Genomic DNA, 17,867 nt, shown 5'->3' with positions numbered 1-17,867 from the left:
ACGCTGGTCTGATCCCACAGCAGCAGATGCTGATGGCTGATGGCGCATGACGCCACGACGCCACGCAAACAAACTCTCCATGTGAAGAGGGGGAACACAGAGCGCCCTCTTGTTTTCAGCTGATTCCTCCTCCTGCTCTCCAAAGCCCTCCCAAAACTTCTTTTATTAATAAAGCTGCGTAGCGCTGGCTGAGCAGGGCGCCTGCGAGGCTTTCCTCTCGGGCCTGTTCTGACTCTGGCTGGGTGCTGGCCTACTTTAGCTCAGCCTCTATGTGGGGGATCATTGTCCCTCGCTCCTCCGGGGTGTTCCGTCTTAAACAGCGTCGTCTTTGAACCTGTGGCCAAGTGAAACCTTTTGTACCGACTGCCTCCGACTTGGCTCCGAGCAGAGGTTACACCCTGCAATACGCACACATTTAATCATTTATTCCGGTTTCGCAGCCGCATTGAATCAAATTTGGGGTCAAAATTATTGAGATTTTTCATGAAAGGAGCCCGTTTAGAAGGCTTTAGCAGGAAGTCTGAGCAGAGGAGCGATGACAGACCGCCGCCTGGCCTATTATCTACAAACACACAGACACACACTCCGTCGCGGACGAGGCTCCGCCGCCTGTCGCTCTCACCTGGTCGTCTTGGAAACAGGAGGCTTATCGGGCTTGGCTGCGGAGCTGGGTTTGGTGGAAGTCGCAGATGTGGTCTTGGGTGCTGGGAGGAGAGAGAGACAAAGGGAAGAATGAAGAAGTCAGTAAAAACCAATAAGAACACTGCAATAAGCTGCAGGATGACACTATGTATACAGCAACATTTTAAATATAGGTCAGGCGAACGTGTCCCTCATACTGTGTGTCACAAGGATCTGGGGCAAAAGCATTTATAGTTGAACAGCAGCCGCCATGGCATGTCTAATGTGTGTGTTGAATCCATTCTCTGCATGTCATCACATTAGCGTAAACACTCCTGATGCGAGCCGGAGCAGTGGCGGCATTTCGCGTTCAGCCTCCTCCTCCTTCAGATGACTTTTTCACCAACCTAGGGGCTTTTTAGCAGCAGCAGCCGCCGCGGCGCCGGATTTGACACCGTTAGCAGCTGTGGACGTGGTCTTTTTGGCCGCTGCTGTTCCGGTCGCCGGCTTCGGCCCGTTGGTGGCGCCCCCCGTGGCTTTCTTCTCACCCACTTTCGCGGCGGCGCTCTTGGCGGCGGCGGCTCCGGTCGTCCCCGCGGGTTTTTTGGAGGGGGCTGGGGTCGTGGTGCTCTTTTTGTCGGCGGGAGTCGTGGCCGTCTTCCTGGCCACGCCGTTGGTCTGGGGTTTGGAGACGCCATTGGACAGGCGGCTCTGAGGCGTGCCGGTCTTGGAGCCGGGCGTGGTCTTGGCGCTGCCGGGTTTTGTCTTGGCCGTGGGCTTGTTGGCAGTCTTGGCTTTGGGGTCTCCTGAGGTTTTGCTGCCGGTCTTGGCGGCGGGGGTTTCCTTGGCCTTCTCTGGCTCCTCCTGACCCGTCTCCGCCGCGGGCTTCTGTGGCACCTCCTCCTCGGCCGGACTGGCCGCCTGGTTGGGCTCCTGTCCCGCAGCCGGCGCCGCCTCATTCACGGCGTCGGACTCCAACCCTTCCATCGGCTCCAGTGCTGCCGTGGCAACCCCATCCGGCTTCATCTCCACTGGATTGGTAGTGGTCCGTGGCCGCAGGGCAGGGACGACTGACGCTCAGCTCACGGGGTGGATGCTGCTCTACAGGCGGACGGCGCTCTGGCGACAGCGAGGGTTCGTCTGGAGGGAGAGAGAACGGGCAGGAAAACACCAGTCAGCAGCAAGACCAGGCAAGAACAGCAGGCTTTAGTTTAGACCAGCAGCAGATAAAGGTCCAGGAATGCTGGGAGACAGATAACGCAGCCGCATCTACCTGTCAGAGCTTCAGAATGTCAAACAGAAACACACACGACAAACCATGGACTTACAACAGGACTTCAGGTTGGATTTAAGAACATTAGCAGGAAGATCTTCTGATAAAGAACTGCCACGTAATTTCATTGTGAGGAATTAGAAGTAGAACAACCACGATATGCCATATATTGTACACATATTTTTGAGAAGACTAACAATGTGCTAATTATAATGCTTAAAACTTCCTTCTTGGTCAAAGGAACGGTCAATATCAGAAACACAATGTCTTCCAATTCATCAACAGTCTGTCCTCAAGGAGATTTCACATCAAAACAGTGAAACTCAAGAGATGCATGAAGACCAAAACCACCAACAGGACGCGTACAGTAGAAGGATTAAGCTTGTGCCAAACAGGAAACAAAAAGGCTGAGGTAGACACCACAGGGCATGAAAACAAAAGAACATTTGAAGCAACCGAGATCGATGAGCCGCCGCCCGTCTGGGATGATGCTCAGATGGATGAAACTCAAGTAAAGCATCAGTTTGTCTTTAGGCAGCAGAGTGAAATCTACCTGCTGCAGAGCCTGCTGCAGGGCTGCTGAGCCATCGCCTGCACTGCAGGAACTGAACTCATCAAAGGAACGATGGAATCACAGGGCGACCGAGACGATTCGGAGATAAATGAGAGACTGAAAACCAGACCGATGGTGAAGCTCTGGGCCTTCAGCAGGACAATAAGAACCGGCTGAAGAGGAAAAGCCAACAATGAGTCCTGATCCGAGTCCAACTGAGAGCTGAAAACTACCATGGCAGAAAGTATCTTTACGAGTGTCCAAAACACTGAGAGCAGAGGCGTGAAATAAGCTCTTAGAGGAAAATAGAAGATGTTGAGAGACCACCACTGCTGCCGAATCTGCTCTTCAGTCCACATGGGGTCTGTTTGACAGACAGCTACTGTTCTTCTGCGTCACGTTTTCATTCCTCTGTCTTTATCTGGAAATCATGGCTACACTTTTCAAAATTGAATTCATTAAATAAGTTAAAAAATGATTTCCTCATTAAACATGTAATTTTTCCCCACAGTGAAACGACAACTTTGTGAGGCAGCTCTGCTGGACAAGATTCCAGACTAAACCAATAATGTAATAACGGCCAGTAACATGGAAAATGTGAGCATTTTAAATGTAACAAAGTCAATACTAGCAGTGATTGTCACTCGATTCACGACTCAGGTCTAGTTTAGCTCCCCTCTAAGGGAACCGAGCTGCTCCAGACCAACACCAGAAACAGAATCTTCCACAAATCAGAATCCTGAACCACCTGAACTGGGTCCACTTAACTGTTCACTTTCCTTGAAGGAAAAAAAAAAGTAAATCTCGCCAAAGAAAATTGGACCTTCACAGCATAAGAGGTCAAGGAAGACAGAAACACACACACAGTTGTGCCAAAACAGATGAATCAAACCTTCGGGCCAAAAATCAGATCAACACAGTTTTTTGATCAGTTGAATATGTGTCCATCAGAAAAGCCACAGGAGAAGCGGGGGGGGGGGGGGCACAACATGTCTACACCACAAACAACACATTCTACAAATAGCCCTCATTAATTTCAAAGCCAAGTGCATTGCAGTTGCAAACGGCCCCCTCTGCGGCACCAAAAAGCTCAGTGACACACTTGGCCAGCGCTGCTGTTGTGGATTTTTTTTTTCCTTCAGTACAAAATAGCATCAGAGTCACTAGTGTGGAAGACTAGTTTTATCGGATAGTACACTTAAGGGAGTGCGAAATGGCTTTGCACGCAAATCACATCAACACACACACACACACACACACAGATGTACACACTTCCTACAATGAACGAATGAGAAAAGTCCATCGAGCCTAAAAAGACAAACTGGGTCAGGCAAACAGTCCAGCGAGCGAGGAGGACGGTTCGGCTGGTGGGTTGAGTTAGCAGGTCGATACAAAGACCAGGACATGATGCGGTCCTGAGAGAGGACACGCGTCTGCTACACAACCTGTCTGCAAGTCACAACTCTGAAGGTTCAGAGGTGGAACAAGGTGGAGAATGTGAAAGAAAACGGATCTCATCTGTTCTCTGATCATTTAAACGGTTTCTCCAACAGTACCAAGGCAGAGGACAGCATGTCATATCTGTGGACGACAACAGCATTTACGCCGAGTTCAGACAGACCTCAGCTTTGCAGAAATCCCCGAGTACACGCATCGATTCCCACTTCAGATTAAGTCTCATGTGAACCGACAGCCTGAGGAGGATTTCTATTTAATATCAGTCTTTAGTCTTGTCTCATGAGAACAGACAATCGGCCTGACTTCCTGAATCTTAAAAACAACCGATTGGAGCTAATAAAATGTTTAAATCCTTCAGTTTCACACTCTCAGCTGGTTGTTTCGCATTGATGTCCTGTTTACCCACGACGGAAAATCGTTCCTCCACTTGGCTTCTTCAGGACTCTCTTCTCCGTCGTGTGATTTTCATCACCTATTGTGTTACTGACCTGTTTAAGAGACAGTTTAAACAATGTTTTCAAGTGAAAGCACAAAACCTTCGGTGCATTTCTGGGGTTCATTTGTATGACGACGGAGCTCTGAGCCCCTGAAATCATCTTTCTCTCATACAGATGCACTAATTTTCCCACATCAAGTGAAAGAACTTATATTTGCTCACTGATATCGAGCACTGATATGAGCAATGTGGCAATACAGTCACAATTCTTCAGCTCGTTTCCCATTTCCAAGCCTGGAAGCAGCGGGGAGGGAAGCGAGGGGAGTAGCAGGAAAGCGTCCTGTTGGAGTTTACAAACAGAGCGAGGAGCCGGCTATGCAGGACGTCGAGTGGAGAGACAAACAGGGAGGCCGGCCCAGAGGAAGAGGCTTGGCCTGTGGAGCATGGGAACGGAGAGACAGGAGGAAACCAAGACGTAAAATGAGCTCATTATTGGCCGATCTCTGCTGGTTGGACTTTAAAATCCAGACATCGCTAGTCATCCCAGTTTCCACTGACCTAAACTTGTTGTGCACACACTCGTTCTCCTATTTCAAGACCAGGACAGACGTGATCTTTATGCTGCCGGCTTCCTGGAAACAATTCCTGCACACACGTCTTCATCTTTCTTCCCCTCTTCGCTCATCTCCCACTCATCCCCAACACCAAACCTAACATGTCCAAAGGCCTTCTTTCATTCTCCTTCGCTCCTTTTCTTCGAACCATTTTCCCCTCTTGGATTTCCTTCCTCCCCCCGGTTCTGCCGCTCTCCCTCCATCCCTCTGTTCTCTGTTTGCCTTTGCACAGATGGCCTGAGCAGCTGAGTAGGGCCAGAGGGGGAAAGAGAAAGAGGGGGAAAGGGAGCCGTGTATCCCAAACAACACAGAGAACTAGATATGTGGAGGTAGAGCAACCGGCCAGCGCCCAAAACAAGCAGGGAGGCGGCGAGGGGGCTGACGGGCCGCTGCTGGAAAAGAGGCATGACGCAACCTCTGGTCACCGGGTATTCTGGGATGCCAGGAGACAACAGAATGAGCACAACTGGCTTAATTATGGCCCAGTTAGTCACTGATTTTTCAGGAGACAGTAGGAGTGGAAATGAAAAACAGCTCTCGGTCCGGCTTATTTAGTTCAAGGACAAAGGCAGATGGACTGAAACTGTGATCTGGACGGCTGAGAATCTTCACCACCGTGTCGCTCAGAAGGTTTCTGGGGCAATCGGCAAAACACAAAACACTAAAATAAAACGGCTCACATGAGAAGTGACTCCAGTTTACCAGAGGGATCAACCACAAGCCTCCTGAATCCAGAGCAAACCAGCCCAACCACACCTGTGGTTGGGCTGCAGCCACGATCTGCAGCTTCACTGGGCCTGAAAACCCCAAAGACTGAAGAACTCTCCGAGTCCGGATGATTTCTGCTAAATCTCTGTGATGCTGAATCAATAATATCCAGGCAGGAGCAAGAACGGCAGTAAATCGTTCACCTCTTCAGCCAAGACACCTCAAATTTGTAATTTCTGGCAGCAAAAAAGCTTCTGAACTATCAGGTAGAATCATGAAGCTGGATTTATGCTCATGAAAATAAAAAAGACAGAATGGAACAACATGGAGATGAAATCAAGTTAGATTTTTCCATTGTGCTTTTCTCAGTTTGAACATGTGTTGTTGTTGTTTAGCAGCAGCATCGCTTGGCTGTCCACAAACGAGGGATACAAGGACCACGGATGCTTTGAAAGCAGGAGAGAACGACTGTCGTGATATCCGTAACACCTCCGCCTCCAAAAAGGCAGCAAGACGCATGCAGTACCTGGAAAACAAGGTTTGTAGGTTTTGGCGGAAGTTTTGGCATCACGATCCACATTTGGAGTCGCGACATAAACATTGAAATGAGGAAAAAAAATATGACGTCTGCGTTTAACAAGTATTTTTGAGAGAACTGCAGACTGTAGGCGACGCAAAAACAGTCAGTGAAATGACTCGCAGGTTATTCTGAACGTCTGATCAGGTAAATACGGCTGTTTTGCTGTGGCAGACTTGTAATTCAGGAGGAGATATTTTAGGCGCCTCGTTCATTTTCCCCTGCTGGAAATGTCAGGTGACTCACGGCTGGAACCTGGCCATGGCATTTGGACTGAATCATCGGATCACCAGCGGCTTCGTCAAGGACTCGATAAAATGTTAACGGCGTGAGCGAGACATTCTGAGAGAAGGGCTGAGCTGTATTTCCAGAGGTCTGTCAGCCGCTGACAGCAGAGCGAGCCCGTCCCACTTCACGTCTGGTTCCGGCTCCTCCCACAGAGAGCTGGAGCTTCGTGGCCGGGCCGGGCCGGGCCCCGGCGCCGCCGTGTGAGAGTGTGTGTTGGTGTGGTGATCAATCCTGACTGCTGGAGCGTTGCTCCTTCTCCTGCGAGTCTGCGGACAGCTGCGAGGCTGCGCTGCGCTGCGGCCCTGCGTCACCGCGGCCATCAGTCAGCGCTGAGCATAAACAGGCTCCGGAGCGGGGCAGGAACCGCCACGGCTTTTTACATTTAGACTCACCATAAACAAGAGGAGAGACGGAACTGGGAGACTTCGATACTGTTCCCCTTACACAACTCTACACACACATTTTCACAGTATTTCTCATTTTGGTTCAAGTAGTGAAGTAATCCTGAAGTACTTGTTTTAGTAAAGATTACAAATAAAAACTCTTCAACTTGCAGCTTAGCAGGAAAATACACCAAAAACAGCAGATAATTCTCCGTTTCAGGGGTGCCAAACATAAGGTCCATGGGCTAAAACAGGTCTACAAGAGTCTCCAATCCGGTCTGCCAAACTACCAAGGAAATTCTATATATTTCAAAGAAAACCGGGTGCTTCGAGGGACCAAAAGGCTCCTGAGCCTTTATGGATCAGGCAGAAACAGGTGCACCTGGTCAACATCTCAGTGGGAAATGGGTTTGTTCATGTGAGCCCTGAAATGAAGCTTTGGCTCAGTTTAACCCAATAACATGTTGACAGCACCAAGAAAAACTACCTTTCCATGTGGAGTTTGCATGTTCTCTGCTTGTCTTTAGGCACTCTTGCTGTTCGCAGAGTGAAAAAGCATTTCAGCTGAACTGGTGACTCTCCACTGCCTACTGGCGTGAACGTGGTGGGTTCCTGACGGACTGTCCAGGAGGAATCCTGCCTCGGTCCACTGCAGGGATCCGCAGCGTTGAAGATGGATGGAGGAATGTGCTTCAGGGTGAAATCTGTTTTCTAAATCTTACAGCTCTCCCAACTGGAACATCTCACACCCACTGATTTCATTAGCTTCACTCGGCCTAATCAGATTAAAACTGAACGAGCGATGAGGGCTCATATTGAGCATTATAAGTGTGTCTAATTATTGTTCCAAACATCTTTTGGCTGGCGTCCATTTGCAACAGAACCTTTTAATTCCATTCATCTTTGGAGAATCTTCCGGAGCGGGACCTTTCAATGCGACCCCCACGTGTCACATTTCAAACAATCACACACATTTGGGAGCATTAAAGCTGGTGGAACTCCTGTTTTCTCTAAGCGGCTTCGCTGAAACAACTGGGGATTACATGTTTTCTGGTTCACTGGCACTTTCACTGTCGCTGCTGAAGGTGGTTTAGCATGAAGGGATGACAATCAGATTACAATACTCAACATTACGTCCCATAATGCCACTGGATCTTCCAGCTCTAAACATTTCTGAGCCAGTGCCTCTCATTTGAAGTGACTATATGTGAACTCAATGAGGAGAATCGAGTGTGGTCAAGCCAAACAAGTCAACATTTTCCCCTCAGAAGCCATCCAGTGTTTGGACTCTCTTCACACCGAGGCTGCTTGTGGGAAATCCTCTCACACAAACTGGCATTTTCAACCCATAAGGGAGAAGCTGCACTCACTGACCTGGGATGTATCGTCTTTTCATTCAAGACAGATGGTTTTGTTAGCCACATTAGGCCCGTTACAAAACATGGTTGGCTTTTCTTTCTTTTTTTTAAGGCCGTAAGCACTGTGTGAAATGTTTGAGGCATAAAATGGTTTAATGTGAAGACACTTCCTGGTCAAATTATTCCAGAAAGAGCAGCTGCAGATCATCAGCTGGGCTGACCTCCCGTGGCCCGAGCGCCACATGTGCTCAGAGGAAAACTAGCAGAATGACTACTCCGTCAACAAATCCTTCAGCAGGCTGAGTTTGGGATCTTGCCGTTTAGTTGTCCTGACTCTTAAAAATATGGCAAAGAAAGAGCATCTGAGTAATTTATTTTCTTTTCCTTGATTTATGCTGAAGTAGTTCAATTATTCCTTATATTAATAATTCCTTTTAAAACAGGGGCATCAGTGGGCCAAAACCGAGAGCAGAGCCGAGACATGAAGTGATGCTACGATGAAAACTCAAACTAGCGTTATCCCCAAAGCCACGCTGTCAAGATCAGTGTGTAAAACACCCATAATGCAAGTTTTTTGGACACTTCTCTGTATTTTGCACCAGAAGGTTTCAATAAAATTGGTTTTATATTAAAACATTTTTTTAAAAAAAGACATTTGCATTGCTCTGCACCACAGCAAAGAAACTTTACAGTTTGAATTTAAAGATTATAACGACATTATTTTACCAGTCCAGCCAAATCAACCAAAACTGGTCTGTCGGTGCAACCTGGACGGAAATGTGTTTGACACCACTGATTCAAAAGTAGCTCAAAATCCCAAGAAGTGCGAGTAGCCATAAATACATAAGACAAACGACTTCAGCATCAGAACGAAGGATTCCGAGACCGAGACGTTAAAACGTACATTTACGGCAGTAGCGTCTGGTTACCGACGGCTGTTTGGATCTTCTGGCTTGTTCACCTGCACCAAGGTTCGCCCCATATTAGATCAGAAACCACAGCTTTTTCCTCTGCTATCAGGAAAAACAAGTGAGCAGTGTGACGGGAGCGGCTGGAGGGTGTGAGCCGGAGCGAGCATCGTCCTCCCAGAGTGTAAATACGTGTTGCATCAGAGCACAGAGAACACTGAGGAACTGAGCCTTCAAACGGGACGGGCTCAGCGTTATTCTGGCAAGCTCAGATTAAATTAAGTCCTCAAAATCCTGCAGAAACAGAAATCTAAAATAAAAGTAGCTTGTAAACCTCTGCTGTTGTTGCTGTGGACAGGGGAATGTCCTCCCTCTGCAGTGGGCTCTGTGCGTACGGAGCTTCGCCGTGTCTCCCGGTCATGTGCTCGCAGCTTGCAGGCAGCGTCCCACTCCAAATTTTTCGCAAGCCTCAATGATGAGCTGCACTGTGTCTGAGAACAAAGGGAACCCACACAGACTGGGCCGCACAAAAACAAAGGCGGCGCTTTAACGTACAGGACCGGGACCCGGTCTATTGTCACCCCATTCTCACCCTTCAGGATTATGAAAGCAGTCTGTCTGAAGCCTCAGCTCCTCGACAGCCCACTGTCATGTACTGCATTCACTGGGTTTTATTTTTTTTTTTTTTATGTATAATTGGTTATGAACATTCCTTCCTTATTCTCTTTTCTTTGTCTGTTTTGAGTCATCAATTTATAGTTTGCTTTCAGGCAAATCCTGGCTTGTTTATTCCTGTCGCTGCTGCTGTTGTTGTTATTATTACACTTAATAGGCTTCGAGCAGTAAGCTAATGACGGGCCGGCCCGCTCGGCAAGGTGAGATCATCCTCCTGGGGCGTCACCCCTTCCTAATTCCCACTATGGGCTGGAAACACAACGTGGTGTGTATGTGTTTGTGTGTGTGTGTGTATCCCAGTCACGGTACGGCTTACAACCAATACTATCAATAACTGGAAGGCATCCAGCTCTGCTGAGGATCGGAGCTTTTCTGCCTGTCTAGACACAAACATAATGTTCTTGAATAATCAGGTCATCAGCATATTTTAACAGAAAACTGGTACTTTGACCTGCTTTCTCTCAGCGTGTACTGTATGTGCGCGGGATGCTTGCTTTAAATACAGTGGGAGGTACACTTGCAAACAGCTCGTGGGTAAAAAGATGTATTTTTCATACCAACGGGGAAGCTATGATTCATTATGCAGATTAAAACCGAGAGGCTGCAGCCGGCGTTCTGGAGCGAGATGTTCGGCTCGCGTCAGGCCTCCTGGGCCGCCGTGCGTGTTCACGTCTGATTGCGACTGCTGTCGGCTGGAGAGGAGAAACTCTCTGCCTTCTCCAGACAAAGGCCCGAATCAGAGTGCCCCCTGCTCACTCCCTTGTCGGAGCCCGCCAAGCGTCCGCGAGCGTGGATGAATCGCTGTGGTAGGAAGACAACTCCGCTTTCACACACACGCATTCAGCCGGCCTTCTTCTATCCCGGGGGCCTGCTCTAAATAGCAGTCAAAGGGAGGGATTGTGGGGGAAGGAAGAAGCAGCGGTGGTGTCGGTGGGGGTGGGGCACGAGAGACACCAGAAAAGATGCAAAAGAGAAGTGAGCTGGCGGGGACGACGCCGTCCGCCGCCGAGGCCGAAACAAGCTGGACGGAGCTGGACGGAATTACTCCAGATAGAATTAATGCCCCTGATAAGAGGATCGGCACTTCCAGCGGTGTCGCTGCGTCGGCTCTGGCCTTTATAGGCGTTTTTAACGAGTACGCAGCGGCCTCTGACCCTGTAATTGACGTGCTTTTATCTCCACATGAAGCCAAACAACAAACACGCAGACCTGCGGTGTTCTGACCTCTGACCCTGCTGACGAACCCTCCTCTTCCTCCGCCTGCCGACGGCCGATCCGGAGTCTCTTCCTCTGCTGACTGCGGCCACATTTACGCCACACTTCACGTCAAAACCTCCTAGATCCATATAGTGACCTTGAAGTTTTAAAGTGTTTTTTTTGTCCTGTGTTTTTTATTTGCCTTGACAATTGTCTTTAATATTGCTCTGTAGCGCTTTGAGATTTCATTCGAAATGTAAAGATCAAGACAAATAAAATTTATTATTATTATTATTAAAACGCAACGTTTTTGTGTTTTCCTTTCAAAAAAGTTCCACGCCTGCAGGACAGCGTTCTGAAAACTACGTCAGCCTAAACAGAAACAGCAGAAACACGGAAAACGACGGCGGTGCAATGAAGATGCGACTGAAGTTCAGCGTTTCACTCGAAATCTCTGCTTTGTGAACGAGTCCTGAGTCACAGTGCTGAAAAATTCATACCAGATCTGTTCATCTTGAGAGAGAACGTAACCTTTTAGCTCTTCTTTCCAGTGTGTCACATTACACTGACTTGTGTCTTGGTGGAGAGCGACGGTGCACAGCTGCTTTAATAATTCACTGCTGCCTTGCTCATGTGTCAGCGGAGTCAGGACGGGACGCAGTTTCACCAGTGACCACGCAGATGAGGCGGGATGCGGGCGTGTTGTGATGTGTGTTGATCGGCCCGCCGCGCCGCACGGGGGTGAATGTCACATTCAGGACGCCACACGCTGGCGCGGCGCCTCAGATTGTCAATTCAGCCTACGCTGCCGGACAACGGCGGCCTCTGTCAGCCCCACACACCCACAGGTCCCACTGCTTCATCTCCGAAATGGATATCTGTGGCATGAAGTGCAGAGTCTGAGATGCTTAAGCACATAAAAGAAAAACTAAGTGCTTGAATAAATTGATTAGTACAATTTTTTTTCCAGGGAGAGAAACACTGTCAGAGCGTTTATCCAGGTCGCCACGTTGTTAAATTTGCAGAGGCCTCTGTTATTGTGTCACTTTTGAGCCAGGGAGATCCTGTGCATGGCCCTGTTTTATTGGACTTTATTGGACTGTGACTCTGCCTTCTGAAACATAAATGTGGATAAAACTAAAGAAATGCTAATCCAGTTTGGTAGGTCACCTGTTGTCCTTCCTCCTGCTCACATTCATGACCAACCTGTGGAACAGGTGGAGCAGTATGAGTACCTGGGAACTGTCGTCGACAGTAAACTGAGCTTTGAGCCTCAAGTTGATGCAGTGTGTATAAAAGCACATCAACGGATGCACTTTTATCAAAAACTTAGAAATTTTAATGTGAATAACTCTTTCATGAAAATGTTTTATTCATGTTTTATTTAATCCATTCTTACCTTTTCTTTTATTTGTTGGCATGGGTCTCTTTCAATCAAACAGCAAAATCGTGTTAATGATGTTGTGAAAGTGTGCAGCAAAATTGCTGGCTCTGCTCTGAATGACCTCAGCGAGGTGTATCAGGCCAGGTGTATCAGGCCAGGTGTGTGAGGAGGGCCAAGGCCATCATTGCTGATCCTTCTCACCCCTTACGGCAGGAGTTTTCATTGCTCCCTTCTGGACGCCGATACTGTGTTCCCCAATGTAGGACGAACAGATTCAGAAAGTCCATGATCCCATGTGCAACTGGTCTTTTAAATGCTGCTTAAAATATGCTGCTGATGATGATGAACTGTGTCAACTGTGTTGTTTGTTGTTCTGAAAGTTTGATATGTTGTGACCGTTTGCTGCAAATCAATTTGCCCCTTGGGGGATAATAAAGTTACCCCTTGAAAATCTCCAATGTTTTCCAATGCATCACGGCTCTGTGAAAGACCTGCAGTGTTTGACAGAAAGTGTGCGCTGCAGCTGAATGCAATGTTTGGAGATAATTCAAGCTGAAATTGCTTTTGTGATATTTTAATTTAGGGCTGCACGATATTGGAAAAAACTGACATTGCGATTTTTTGGGGGCTTGCGATATATGTTGCGATATTAAAAATAGAAGAATTTTCACCAGATGACCTGAATAGCTCTATTTGGGGAGATGGCCACTTGAGAGAAATACGTGGTGTTTCATACCGCTTGTCAAGCGTTCGGATCATTTTTTTAAATCCCTCTTTAACGATCCACGGTGTTCAATGGCACCATGTCTTTCGCTAGGTAAAAAGTTATTGCATCCATGATTTGGAGTTCCTATCATACGATGTTATGCCGGCGAAGGCTTCTGTAATTGTTTTTTGAGAAGATGAAGTTTCACCTGGGGTCTTGTGATGGCGTTTCAAATGGTCCAACAGGTTTGACATATTACCTCGTGTTGAGGCAACCACGATGAGGCACTGTCGGCCGAGGACGTTTTTTTGTTCCGCATCGTCTTTTTTTATAGCCGAAATACATCCAAATTTCACATGTTGACCTTCTTTTGGGGACTAAATCCTTCGTCGTTTCCTCCTGCATGTCGCCTGTGTTCAGAGTGTAGTCCCCCCCCGCTGTGGAGGAAGGAGGGGGGCCGGTGAGTGCCGAGCAGGAGGGAGGGAGAGAGCGGCTATGCGGAGCATGGAGCAGCTTGCTGCTTTTACGAAGCAAAACAAAAGTTAAAAATAATAATAATAATAATAAAAATATTGCACCTCCTGCGATGTGACTATTGCACATGCACACATTGCGATGGCGATGTTCAAACGATATATTGTGCAGGCCTATTTTAATTCCAGTTTACACAATCTCACCGTCATTAATATGACCTCCTGTAAAAGCAACTCCTAATAAACAGACATTTTGAATTGCAGCGTCTCAAATTCGATCCAGGTTCTAAAATGATCCGGAGGATGAGACCATGACAAACACTCATGACTGGAGCCGATTCAGACGGACTGAAACGTCAAAAGTAAAGACAGCAGAGGCCCAAATCCAGGCCAGAGCTCCACCTGCACATCTGCAAGGAACCCCCGCAGAGAGGCTGGGAAAGTGTGTGTGTGTGTGTGTGTGTGTGTGTGTGTGTGTGTGTGTGTGTGTGTGTGTGTGTGTGTGTGTGTGTGTGTGTGTGTGTGTGTGTGTGCAGGGAGTGGATGAGGGGTGTTCAGGGTACATGATGCCTCTGACCGGAGGTCAAGGCACTACCGTCGTCCTGCACACAAGCAAACTGCTCTCTGGGGCATTGAACACACACCGCGGGGAGGGGGGTCAACAGGGAGTGGGGTAGGGAGGCAGAAAACAAGTGCCGTTGATGATGTCGCAGGCAACTTTTGATCAATTTCATTCAACATGTCTTTATATCGAGGTAACAGGGGGTGTCAAACATAAGGCCCACAGGCCAAAACCGGCCAGTCAAAACACCAAGCAAACTAAACATTTCAAAGAAAACATTATTTCCTTAACAAATTTCTGAAGAGCAGCAACACAACACTGAGACATCAGTGCTGCCGCCCTGACAGCTGTTTATATCAAGCAGCCTCACAGCCATGCTGCCAGGAGGTAGAAAGGTTCAGGGACATTTCACTGTCATTAGCTTAATAATTAGATTACTAAATGGATTCATGCTGAGGTTGTAGTCATTATTGGTAGTCATTTTTTGAAAATACAGACATTATCATCATCTGCACCACAACAAAGAAAAACCTTAAAGTTTAAACTTAAAGGTTATTATGACCGTGCTTCCACTGCACATCAAATTTTACTGTTTGTGTCTCTGAACGTAAATGTTTCACACCTCTGCTATAGAAACACAGATTTATACAACATAAAATTATAAATTAATAGAAAATACAGTTCAAAGAGAAAAACGCTGCAGTTTTCACTCGTCACACATTTGGCTGCGATAATGCTGCTGAAGCTGAGCCCTACCTCGTACAGATGGCAGCTCGACGCGCGCACACACACACACACACACACCTATCCTCTTTATCCGTCAAGTGAACCCTCTCACACCGTACGGCAGATTCATTCCCACTGATTTCTCGCGCTGCTGTGATGCTCGTATAAGTCCAAGTGAGACGGAACAAAACCCCCACTGAGAAGAAGGAACAAGTCTGTTTCTGTCTCCCGGCTGGCGGCTGGCGTGCTGGAGACAGAACGCGGCAGATTGTGTGACAGTCACCTGGATCACAGAAACATGTGATCAGAAAGGCTGGCACTAATCCTGGGAAGTCTCCACAGCCTCACAACTCCGGCGTTACTACGGCCTCCAGAGACAACACCACAAACGGAGCAATTACTTACAAGAGGATTTAAAAAATAAGGGCTATTCTCAGCAACTACGAGTTTTGTTTATGAAATAAACGTATTTGTAGGAGTGATGCCCGACAGGGAAGACAATGCCAGCGGACATCACAGGTTCATGCTGGACGCGATTGGTTGTAAATGTTTTGAGCCTCCTCCCCTTCTTCCACACACCACGGCTAATGTACACATGCAAACACTCCATCGCTGTCCTTCCCATGGTTGCGCCCGGGCTCGGAGAAACTCGGCCCCCTGGGGACGGCCAGATTAACACATGACAGAGCTTGTTAACCCTGGACAAAGAGAGATGCTAATCTTGTACAGTCGGCCTCGACTGTCCTCAAACAGCAAACAGGGAAAGATAGCGAGACAGCGAAGCAAAGAAGAAAGACGGGAGCGAACAAGGGAGGAATATATAGCAGTGACAGAGGCCTCAGTATGTCCCAGAAACTAGACAATGCTGTGGGGAGAAGGGGCTAAAGGGGCTATCAGCCCCCCAAAAACAATAAGAGGGGAGACAGACCCGGCTCCCAGCGAGGCCCCGCCGGAGCCAGCCTACTCCAGCCTGGCCGGGCTCCACCGCCTGCAGGGACGACCAGCAGGACACCACACTGCTCCACTGTGGGGATATTGATCGCACGGGAGAAAGTGGGAAGGCGGGCGGGCAGCGAGCGGCTCCACAGATGGCCGAGGCACAGAAAGAAACACAGACACACACAGGAAGTGCATTAGCGAGGCACGTTCCTCTGATGCTGTTAGCTCGCTCCCTCGGGAGACGAGAGCCACAGATGACATTGGTTTTAAGAGATGACAATGGAAAAAAAGGTTTGCGGGAGGGGATAAACACGAGGAACGTAAACCTAACGCAAGACCCAACAGAACAACAAAGTCCAATTTGTAACTTGAAGAGCTGCTGGATCATCTCCATAATGGGCCGTCTGCCCACCAGCAAGCTGCACTCTGGAGGTAAATGAGATCAGGCCGGCCTGGGACCAGCTGGTGGCTCGGATCAATGACACCGCATCGAGCAGCGAGATGCATGGAGCAGACCGGAGGCATCTGGACAGGAGCGGCCCAAACGTGGCCGGGAGGCTCCAGATTCTGCACGGACTCACGCACACGGCGCACCAGCGGAGGGACAGTGTCCATAAGAGGATTACGGCCTCCTGTTCGAAGTGGAACGAGGCACGTTCCAGATGGAATCCAATCTCCTGCAGGTTTCCCTGATCGGCACCTACCAACGACTGCTTTCTAAGAAACACACATCTGGCTTCTAAAATGCCACAACATCTGCCCACAAAACCCGGGAGACGTGTCTTTAGCACACCCACAATGAGCGTAAAGACGTACATTTGGCCCCGACGATGTATCATCATTGTGGTTCTTCCTGGAGCGGGCCGGTCGGGAGGCAGACTCAGACCGCTCCGCCCACGAGTCGCGCACGTCCCCGGCCATTACAGGAGCAAACAAATGAAAAGCAAACAGGCAAAGCAAATGGGAAATTGATATGTCAGCACAAGTGTGTGGCACAAAGGACTATCATTCCACTCGTGGCAACACCCAGGCCTGGCCGGGAGCCGGTGATATCATCTTGACCTAATCAGCAAGGCTACAAACATGTAATATGCAAAGTGAAGACGGCCGCTGTTCCGCTGGAACTGGGAGAGCCGATAAGGAGAACTAACCTTACGGCGATACGTTTACCATATCACCAACATGCCGCGCCATGAAAAATGTGGTCTTGAATCCTAGCAACAGGGCCTTGAACTATGCCTATTATCCATCCTCCCACCAGAGGAATTCAGAGCGGCCCAACACAGCAAATTACTGCAGCTGCTCGCAAATACAGTCTCAAAATCGCCCCGCCAGTTGCCAACTGCATGCCCTGACAAATGTGACACCGCCGATGGAAGCTGCTGTCAGGAGCACCACAGCAAAGTTTATCTCTGCTTTATCTCTGCTGTGCAAATTCGGTGTAGTGCCTGTGGCGGTTTCCTGGAGCCTCTATCGCCCAGAATACAGAGGGAAATTCAGGCTAACCTCCTGTTTCTGTTGGTGCACTGATAATCTCCAAACAAGAAACTATTGTGCCCTTGTTGCCACGGATTAAAAAAGATCTCCAGAGGGTAGTGGTAATTTTTAATGACGCCAAGAAGAGCAAGGGCCATGGGTTCAGACTGGAAAAGGCTGAATGACCAGAGGCACAGGCTTGCCCTTGTCACTATTGAGAAGTTCAGCGCTGAGGGAGGGGGGTTTCATTATGAGTCTCAAACCCAGCAACACCAGTCCTGAGGCTAAGGGCGAGCTGACACATGGGTCTATTAATGCAACAATCATCTCCCCTCTCAGCGCCCGGGCCGGGGTCAGGAGGCCAGCTCGGGGCAAAATGGGGCAGTAAAATTTAAATTAGCCCAACATCCAATCTTAGCAGAGAGATGCCAATGAAAATGTTTCAGAATCATTCACAATGTGTTTGACCCAGATTGAGAGTCTTTACGTGAAAATAACCGTGTCAAAACAGAAAAGGGAAGGAATAAAAATACATTCTTTTTTAGTTGTGGC

At 48.4% G+C, this 17,867-nt stretch overlaps 1 protein-coding gene across 2 annotated transcripts in view; it reads right to left on the bottom strand.

Moving 5' to 3' along the window:
• The window catches only part of prr36b (proline rich 36b), a 32,467-nt gene that overhangs the window by 11,941 nt on the left and 2,659 nt on the right, over positions 1-17,867 (bottom strand). For both annotated transcript variants that reach the window (XM_030089535.1, XM_030089536.1), the window contains exons 2-3: positions 1,029-1,761; positions 623-704 (exon numbers count right to left, since the gene is read on the bottom strand). In XM_030089535.1, the coding sequence (XP_029945395.1) occupies positions 623-704; positions 1,029-1,647 (701 nt within the window). In that variant the 5' untranslated portion in view covers positions 1,648-1,761. The remainder of the gene's footprint in view (positions 1-622; positions 705-1,028; positions 1,762-17,867) is intronic.

This window comes from Salarias fasciatus, chromosome 4 (genome assembly GCF_902148845.1).
Source record: "Salarias fasciatus chromosome 4, fSalaFa1.1, whole genome shotgun sequence".
NCBI classification, from domain to species: domain Eukaryota; kingdom Metazoa; phylum Chordata; class Actinopteri; order Blenniiformes; family Blenniidae; genus Salarias; species Salarias fasciatus.
Note: the sequence above shows the minus strand (reverse complement) of the source record. Positions and strands in the feature narration are given on the sequence as shown.